General features: G+C 40.0%; 1 protein-coding gene across 9 annotated transcripts in view; it reads left to right on the forward strand.

Annotated features, from left to right (window-relative positions):
* The window catches only part of plekha7b (pleckstrin homology domain containing, family A member 7b), a 518153-nt gene extending 511966 nt beyond the window's left edge, over positions 1-6187 (forward strand). For all 9 annotated transcript variants that reach the window (XM_041197491.1, XM_041197492.1, XM_041197494.1 and 6 more), the window contains one exon: positions 5227-6187. Coding sequence is in view for 1 of the 9 variants with exons in the window: in XM_041197492.1 (XP_041053426.1) it covers positions 5227-5249 (23 nt within the window). In the remaining 8 variants the exon portion in view is untranslated. The remainder of the gene's footprint in view (positions 1-5226) is intronic.
* Positions 6188-10470: the final 4283 nt, after the last annotated feature.

Consider the following 10470-nt stretch of genomic DNA (forward strand, 5'->3'; position numbering starts at 1 on the left):
ATGGGAATGTGAAATTTGAAACACCAACAGATCAGCCACGATCTTATTGAATGGCAGAGCAGGTTCGATAGTCTGAATGGTAGTCTTCTCTTATTTCATATGTTCGTAACAAACTGGGTTTACCTTATCCACACCATTTAATGTTCTTTGAAGTTCCAACCCCAGCTTAATTGTTTCCTCCTTGATCATTTGCTTCTCTAATGTATACACTGAGGACCAGTCTTGCTGTTCTTCTTTGTAATGCTTTTAATGTTGATGTACAATTTTTTTTGTATGTATAATAACGAAAACTGAACACAGAATGCTAATTTTGGCCATACTGGTTAATGTTATCTCAAGAATTAAAGAAAGGAAAAACAATATCATATCATAGAGATAAAAACAAAAAAACTGCGGATGCTGGAAATCCAAAACAAAAACAGAATTACCTGGAAAAACTCAGCAGGTCTGGCAGCATCGGCGGAGAAGAAAAGAGTTGACGTTTCGAGTCCTCATGACCCTTCGACAGTTCTGTCGAAGGGTCATGAGGACTCGAAACGTCAACTCTTTTCTTCTCCGCCGATGCTGCCAGACCTGTTGAGTTTTTCCAGGTAATTCTGTTTTTGTTTTTAATATCATATCGTATGTGCTTTAGAGTCAACGTCTCAATGAAAAGTGTTTGGCTAATTTTTTTGACTTGAAAACACAACTGAGACAGATGAATCACATGTCATTTTTATCATGAGGCTTACACAGGTGACACATGATGCATTTTGAATCAGATTCTGTCAGCATGTTGTAAGTTTTATAAACAAGCAAAGTAGATATTTGTCTGTTAATTTTGTTTCAATCATGAAGATGTTCATTTGCGTAGCCCTGCATCAAGCGGTGCTACGTAGACTTGTGTCAATTCCCCTTGGAAAGACAGCACTGCAGGACATTACCTACACAGCCTATGCTGCCTTCCTCATTAATACCTGTGACAAAACTCAAGTGGGTCTCAACATGAATCAGTTCCCCTCCTCCCAGCTTTTTGATCCTGGGTCTCCAAGTACTCAGAAATCAAACTGAATTCTTCATATCAACTAAGGATGTTTAATCACTGCAATGCAAAGGGAAGTTTAACCCAGCCAGGTTACTGCTCTTTAAATGATACATAAGATGAAAGTCTATGAGCTAATTTATGATTTGATGTTTGTACATTCAATAGTTTAGTTGTAATTTTTGTTAAAAGTTCAGTTCAGTAACAGTGCCATCTGGTGATGATTGAACAAAATAACATTACACCAAATCCCTTCCTATATATAGTATTCGATAATATATACATAGGCACACACTCTAGAGTTAGTTGTTTCTCTTAATTGAAACTAGACAGCACTTACTGAGTTTTAAAAATGATTCTAGTGTAAAATGATGAAATTTGAGCTCCTAAAAAGGTCTCGCGGCAGCTGTTAAAGGAATTTCAGGTCATTGGGATATCAGCTGAAGAATAAATAACATTCAGAAAGGATAACCAAATATTGCTTTAGATCAAAACTTTGTCAATTTGACCTGTTATTAAGAACCATAATCAGAAGGAGTTTAGATTAATGAAAACCATAAGAAAATGAGTAGTATTTGGTTGAATAGCCAGAATAAAATGGCAAAGTTTGTTACATTTTTCAAAATGTCTCTATAATAATGTTATTATGCTTTTCTAAATGTTTAACCTGCTACTCTTTTATATTAATACAGTATCAGAATCTCAAACTGTGATTCTGTGAATGGTATATACAGACCAGAAAGGACCTAAGGTTGATTACTGATCTCGGCTGAATCAGCTTACCAAAGCTTGAAGTAATGTGACAACTGTCCACCACTACACTAGACTAGAAAGTGCAAAACTCTGCCATGGTTCCTACTCCTAATGATCAGTTGAGGCAGGGGTTGAACAGTGGAAATGGAGGGATTGATAGATATTTTGAAGTTTTAGGTAATGACCTTTGGGAAATGGAAATTATTTATGTGGAATTTTATTTTGGGAGATTAGGAGAGTAGGGTAGACCATTTCCCAATGTCATGATCCCACCTGCTGCCTGGTGGAGCCTACCTATGCTATTTTCATGTTCGGGACAGTCTGGAGTCAGGGCTGCCACCTCCAGAAGCAGGTCCAAGCAGGGAATAGAGATGAACAGATGCTGAGGCAGGTAGGTTAGAAGGCCCACCCCCATTCACTGGAATACTAGCCCAGTTCTGAACATGAGTGTTAGACACCCTAACACTCCACCCACCCTCAGTCCACCCAACCCTCATATCCCCACTCACCCACCCCCTCCCCCCATATCCTCCCATGCCCACTTATCCAGTATCTGCTAAGAACGGAACTCGTGAACCCGATAATAAAATTTGGGAAGTCTTTGTGATCTTCATGAAACTATCAAAAATAAACAGCCATTGAAAAACTTCTTCAAAAATCCTTAATCCTCTTAACTACTCATAAAAATGCTAATCACAGCCACTCAAATGCCACTTGAAAAAAATAACCCTTTTAAGTGCTCATGAAACTCAAAATAAACAAACAGCCATTAAAAAGCCTTTACATATAACATTATCATATTAACTGCTCATAAAAATGTCAACCAAAACAAAGCTCTCAGTCCCCTTCACAGCTGTGTCAACAAACTCCGCTAAGCTGAATTCATTAGTGAGTTTGAAGCTCAGACAAGCATTCATAATTGGATTCCATTGCACAGTTTTGTCAACAAAGCTTTCAGACCTGAATACAAAATCTTTGAACCTTTGATGGGCATCTATTCCATTGCTTCAAAGCCTTAACTGATGGCTAGACTATCAATAAAAAGTCAGCCATCTGTTTCATCTATTTCAAAGACTCAGCAGATGGTTGGACTGTCAATCAAAGTAGAGATTAAATCATGGGAAAATTGACAAATTAAACCTGAATTTCAATAATGTTGAATGCAGAAGAACACTTTATCCCACTCGATAAAATACTTCAATGCACCTGAACGTTTTCACAATGCTGGCCAATTTAAACATCACTTACCTTTTCTAAACAAAGCTCTATTATTAATCATTGTATTACAAACATATTTAACTTTATCCTGTACCATTGCATTGTGACACATGGGCCAGGGTTTTATGGCCCCACTGCAGTGTGTCTCCCCGGCGGATGCGGCAAGCCATTTAAATATCCTGCCGGGTGGGAGAGGCTGTAAAATCCTGGCCATGAAGTTGTCAGCGCAGGTCAGAGGCTTGGAATCTGGCAACGAGTAACTCACCTCCTGACTCTCCAAAACCTGTCCACCATCTACAAGGCACAGGTCAGGAGTGTGATGGAATACTCTCCACTTGCCTCGATGAATGCAACTCCCACAACACTCAAGAAGCTCGACACCATCCAGGATAAAGCAGCCGGCTTAATTGGCTCCAAGTCCACAAACATTCACTCTTTCCACCACCGATGCACAGTAGCAGCAGTGTGTACCATCTACAACATGCACTGCAGGAATTCACCAAGGGTCCTTAGACAGCACCTTCCAAACCTACGACCACTACCACCTAGGAGGACAAGGGCAGCACATAGATGGGAACATCAACACCTGGAAGTTTCCCTCCAAGTTACTCACCACCCTGACTTGGAAATGTATTGCCGTTCCTTCACTGTTGCTGGGTCAAAACTCTGGAACTCCCTTACAGCACTGTGGGTGTACCTACACCACATGGACTGCAGTGGTTCAAGAAGGCAGCTCACCGCTACCTTCTCACAGACAATTAGGGATGGGCAATAAATGCTGGCCCAGCCAGCGAAGCCCACATCCCGTGAATGAATTTAAAAAAAACTTTTGAACTTACCTGTTAAAAGGTTTACAACTCCACACCAGACTTCTTCCTAGTTCATGACACCTCTGATGTGCCAGGAAAGATGCCTCTTACCAAATGGCCTGACATCATGGAAATAGCAGGATGTGAGTGGTGGAGGGGGGAGCTTGAAATGTCCACTCCTGCATTGGAGTAGGCAAAGGCAGGATTACTTTGTGCTGGCTCACTACCTGCAACTTTATCCCATGCTGGGAATATGGGCGGGAACCCCAGAATCAGGTCCCACCTGCCATTTATAATTCCTGCCCACCTCCATTTTGACACAGATGGAGGCGAGAAAATGCTGGAACTACTCAACAGGTCAGGCAGCATCATTAGAGAAAAAGAGAGTTAATGATTCAGGTTAATGGTCTTTCGTCAGAACTTGGAAAAGTTAGAAATGTAACATGTTTTAAGCAAATGAAAATCGGGGGGTGTTAGTGGCAGATGAAAAAACAGCAAATGGGAAGTTCTGTGATCCGGTGGAAAGCAGGAGAGATTAAATGATAAAAGATTTGGTGGTGCTGGGATTGGGACAGATAAAGAAACACTATATAACTAGAGCAGGTGTGAATGGCAGAATGATGAACAGCTGCCATTTGAAAATAGAAGGGAGGGAAAAATGAGACTAAAACCAGAACCTGCAAAGAAAGGAAATACACTGGGGCAAAGATTTTGGTCTGAAATTATTGAACTCAGTATTGAGTCTAGAAGATTGTTGAGAGCTTAATTGAAAGATGAGGTGTTATTCCTCAATCTTACATTTGAGCTTTATTGGATCACTGGGTGAGGCCATGGACAGAGAGGTCAGCATGAGAGCAAGGTAAGAAATTAAAATGACAGACGACCAGAAGCTAAGGGTCACGTTTGCATACTGAGCAGAGATGTTCTGCAAAGTGTTCACCCTAAGTGTGTTTAACCTTCCCAATGTAGAGCAAACTGGATTATGAGCAGTGAATGCTGTATACTAAATTGAAACAAATGCACGTAAATAGCTTTTTTCACCTGGAAGGAGTGTTTGGGGTCTTGGATGGTGAGGAGAAAGAAAGGTTAAAAGGGCAGGTGTTGCATCGCCTGCACTTGCATGGAAAGCTACCCAGGCAAGGGGTGAGGATCATAGAGGGACTGAGGAGTGGACCATGGTGTCACAGATGGAATGATCATTCAGAATGCTGAAAGTTGATGAGAGGGATGTTGTGTTTTGTGTTGGCATCACTGGAGATGGTGGAAATAGACACCTTGTACTTTGAACTGTGGAAGGACAGCAAGGCTAATGGGCTGAGCAGTGTTTCCTTTTCCTTTGTTTTCTTAAACAAACTTATGACATTGTTTTAAGTGACTGAAGAGGTGAGGCTCACTTAAGAATTCTTTCTGTTCTCCTCAATCTAGCCAAAGCCCTGACTGAACACTAAAAAAAAAGGAGCAAAGAATTGAACAAGAAAAGAAAATTGCAAGAAAGCTGGACCGATGGAGAGCAACACTGTATTGCAGTTAACCTGTACTAACCAGCCAGAAATGAAACTAATTTCATCAATTTGCTTTTTGTACTAAAAACAAAGATGAATTTTCTATAGTAGACAGTGAAGCAGGACTATAATGAAATATTGGATTGAGTATTTAAAAGGGAAGTTATTTTTCTAAAACCTAAAGCATACAGAAACATTCACGGTGAAAGTTTGGTGACTCAGATGTTGGAAACTAAAGTTTTTCTTAACACAGCAGAAGTGTGTGAAGTAGGTTTAATTTTTTTAAAAAAAACATTATATATGGTATTGCACTTTATACATATACCATGAAAAGCTGATTTGCTGCATTTTAGAATCAGAATGTATTAAAATAGATTTATACAAAACATGCAATTATTCAGAGCAATTTTGCAGTGTTGTGAAATGTGTTTAATTTTATTAGCCTGTTTTCAGCTGCAATATATTATATTCCAATGGTGACTACAAATACTTCAGAAGAAAAAGGACCAATTCCCTGGTTCTCTCATAATTTACCTTAAAATACTGATCTATTTTTGAATCTGAAATTAAAATGTGATATTCTTACCATTTTTGGATCAATTGTAAAATGAGTTTATTTTGTCTGAATTGAGCACTGCCAGAATGAATTTTATTGCCAAAAACAAATGGATTTCATTGTTATTTCTGCATGGACACTTGCAAAGTGAAAAGCACAGTGGAAAGCTATTTTGAAAGACGTGAAGAGGGAGCATAGACACGTTTTTGAAATTTGCAGGGGAAAAGGTTGCATATATGTAAATATTAAACAAAAAATTCAACAACAAGGTACCGTGTTTCATTTCATGATACCAAATGAATATATGAATAAATTTGATTTAATGATGGTTCAGAATCATTTCTTTTAAATAGGTGGGAGTTCAACTTGTTGCTTAATGGCAAAGTTGCTGCATCTTGTAGTAGTGAGCCATACAAATCAGGAAACTGCCAAGCCTGTGTTTGGCTTCCTGATCTCACCAAGATCAGCAGTTTGCATTACAGTTTACATCAGCGCTTTGGGATAAAGGGAAGGTCAAAAAGATCGGACATATTTTACCCATCTTAATCACTATCAGTGATATTGTGGGAATGATAGAATGTATGGAAACAATTTGAATAGTTGTCTCCACTTAGTTATCAAGCTCATGAATAAAGAATGGTCACTTGTCAAAGTACCAAACAACTACCTTACCCCAACATGATTTACTACCTTCATGAAATGAGGGTAGAAAACTGGATACAAAAAGAAATGGTGGCAAATGATTGGGACAAGTAAGTTCATATAAGGGGAAACCTGCTGAGAGTAATAGTTGGCGGTGCAAATTTGCAGTAATTTACATTGATAGAAGCTGTGTGACAGGAACTCTAGCTTTTCATTCTTAAACTATTGATGGTGCAGTTGTGCAAGTACTTTGATGTTATGTCTATAATTAAAGGGACAGAGGGCGCATCTGTCATGGAAAGTCATCCCCATCACTGGTAGGCTATCTGGGTGAAGAGTCAGAAAAAGAAAATTGCAGGACAGTTCACCCTGTGTAACTTTTTTGTATATCTAAGCAGTGGAGTAAACCAATCCTGACAACTATCAAGCAGCATTGTTGGAATGTGTGTATGGCCCATCTGGATTACCACTTTCAGTTTCTGGTACGTACCTCAAAAAAGATGTGTTGGCTTTGGAAGGGGTTTACAGCGCAGGTTCACCAGAATGATACAAGGACTTAAAGAGGACAGCTTGGATAAACTTGGCTTGTACTCTCTTGACTTCAGCCAGTTGAAAGGGGATCCAATCAAGCTATATTAAAATCATTAAGAAATTCAATATGGTAGGTGCAGAGAAACTATTTCCTCTGAGCTGGGAATAATAAAATTAGGCCATTTGGAAGTGAATTTTCACATCTGGCACTGAATGCTAGATCAATTGAAACTTTAAAGACTGAGATCAATAGATTTTTGTTAAGAAAGGGGTATTCAGGGGATATGTAGCAAAGGCAGGTAAATGGAGTCTAGGTATGATCTAATTCAATATGTATTACATATGCATCAGATTGATTCATTTTGTAACACTTGCATCCAGATCAAGAGCTTTTGCTGTGGAGCTCAATCCCACACATGATTTGGGAAAAAAAATGTAGACTGACACAGTGTGGCGTTGTCTGAAGCACATCTCTCACTGAAGCAAAGTCCTGTCCAGCTGCTTTGATAAATGAAGTGAACATAAATGATCCCACTATTATTTGAAGAAGAGCTAAGAGTTCTCTCAGTTTTCTGGTTAATACCCCTTCTTCAAAGAAATCATTAAAAACACCAATTAGTAGATCATTCATTGTACCCCTTATTGTGGGTCATTGCTGGTATAGAATGATTGCCACATTTGCCTGAATAATAAGGTCACTATTATGGGTATGAAGTATATTGAGACATTGGAACATTATAAGGTGTTATAAGTGAAAGTGCAATGTTACTCCAATATTAGCCCAAAGTCCAGTCTTTACAGCTCATAAAGTTTTATAATGTTAGGCATGTTTCTTTGTTGCCTTTCTTGCCCCTTCACCATTCTCTTTGGCCCTGGAAGACTAACTCTTTCATCATTCAAACTCTAATGTCTTTCCCCTATCACAGACCTTTCATCCTTCTCCTATCCACCCATTGCTCAAAAACTATTACATTTCTAACTTTTCCTAGTTCTGATGAAAGGCCTGAAACATTATTTCTCAACTCTGTTTCTCTCCATGGATGCCATAATCTGTTGCATATTTCCAGCATTTTCTGTTTTTATTTCAGAAAAAAACTGCATTGCAGTTTTCTGCTTTGAGCATCAACAGTAGTAGTGGTAAATAGACTTTCATAATCAAGCACAGAACAATTGAACACTTGAACGCTACACTTGTCACAGCTTACTTTGCCACCTAGCTTTGTATTGTCAACAAGTTTAGATACATTACTCTTGGTCTGTTCATCTATGTTAATATAGATTATAAATAACTGAGGTCCCAGCACTGATTCTTATGGCACTCCACTAGTTACAACTTGCCAACTTGGAAATATCCTATTTTTCCTTACTCTCTGCTCCATGTCAATTAACCGATTCTCCATTCATGCTAATATATTACCCCTACTCCATCTTGCATATTAACCTTTTGTATGGCACTTTATCAAATGCCTTTTGGAAATCCAAGTATGTTAAAGGTTCCCCTTTCTCTACCCTACTAGTTACATCCTCAAATTCACTAATACATTTGTCAAACACATTTTGCTTTTCACAATGCCATGCTGACTTTGTCTAATTATTGTGATTTTCTGAGTGCATTGTTATGACTTCCTTAATAATAGATTCTTTCATTTTCCTGGTGACGAATGTCAGGCTAACTGACCTGTAGTTCTCTGTTTTCTCTCTTCCCTCCTTTCCTGAATAGCAGAGTTACATTTGCCAAGTTCCAATCTGCTGGGGCCATCCTAGAATCAAGGAAGTTTTGGAAAATCATAACACACCCACTATCTCTGAACTACCTCTTTAAGAGGCTTAAAATGTAAGCCATTAAGACCTGTGAATTTGTTGGATTTTGGTCCCTTAAGTTTCTCCCACTACTTTTTCTTTGCTGATATGAATTACCTTCATTTCCTCACTTATTAGCCCCTTGGTGTTGCCCTCTGTATCTGTTGTGTATTTGTATCTTCTACTGTGAAGACAGATGCAAAGGGCAGGGTATTGAGGTCTGAATCACATCCGAATGGAGACAGGAAGCCGAACAAAATAGCAATGTTGTACATGTCAACATCCCGCCTTCCTTCTGGATGGCTGAAATCTTCATGAGGTCGGGCTGGGGGAGGGTGGAGCACAGGCCTGCAAACTTACCACGCTCCTTTTGAAGCCAGTTCAGATTGTTAAGGAATTGTTAAAAGCCTGAATTTCAACAGATTTTCAACATGCTGGAGGCAGCAGGAGGCTAGGAGGTAGGTATCTGCTTCAGACTGACGAAAGGCAGATGTGGTCCAAGTTAGGGACAAGTCATGGAGGCCAGATAAGTTTTTGCACCTAGGTCCAAAGGCTCATCATAGACCTAAGTAAAGGTTACAGCAACCCATCGCAGTTCAGAGGACTTTGCTAGGTGAGAACTGACAAAGACCTTAAGAATTTTGCTAGTTCAGTGTGCTTGTCACCCTCCTTACATTGTGTGGGCATTAGAACAGGGGGCAAGGCTGTTTGGATTCCACCCAAGTATCGGAGATGGTATAGCTGGAAATGGGCGCTGCACCCTCAGAAATCGAGGCCATTTGAGGTAAGGAACAGCAGCCTGCACAGGATCGGTGGTGCAGGCCCTTGGGGCATCGGAAGGCCAGAGGTAAGGGAACATTGGAAAAGGAGACACTTCGCTGTGCATGGGATCTACAGGCAGAGGTAACAATACCTGAACATGACTTATACCAGTGCTAAAGGAGACTATGACTCTCTAGGAGGATGGTCACAGGTATCTGTGCCCTCACCAGTGCACACATCAGACCATGCACCAATGATTGACAACCCCTGCCAGCAACAGGTAACCATGGTCTTGAATTTCTTCACCAAGGGTCAGCTCTGGGCCTCTGCAATATCCTACAGGTGCCTGCACAACAATACATCACCAGGTGACAGAAGCCCTCTTTGGCAAGACTGAACAACAGGCTCAGAGGGCACTGTGTCCAGTGTTTGGACCAGTGGGGTGATGCCCTCCAATAGCTTCCTGAAAGGGTTTTGCTACATTCTTCATAACATGGCTTCTCAGAGAGATTGGACCTTGAGGATGGGGAGACCCTGGAAGGGGACAGCTCATGGGAGGTGAATGATGAGGAAGAATTGAAGGCGGAGGGAGACGACAGTGAACAGAGAAGTGTCCCTGCTGCATAACAAGGTGCCCCCGAATATAAGCAAAATGAAACTTACCAGTTAATCAATCAACTAAAGAATTATCAATCGAATTAACAAAAACTAATAAGGGGAAACAAAGGTAAAGTATACCTAGCAACAAAATCTTACAGACTTCAAGTTTTCAAATGGATGGCCCATCCTGAAGAAGTGGAAACCAACCTCAATCCTTGGTGTTCACGCCTCCCCCTGAAGAACACTGCATCTTCCTAGGATCTGAGATGACAGAAA

This window comes from Carcharodon carcharias, chromosome 10 (assembly GCF_017639515.1).
Source record: "Carcharodon carcharias isolate sCarCar2 chromosome 10, sCarCar2.pri, whole genome shotgun sequence".
Taxonomy (NCBI): domain Eukaryota; kingdom Metazoa; phylum Chordata; class Chondrichthyes; order Lamniformes; family Lamnidae; genus Carcharodon; species Carcharodon carcharias.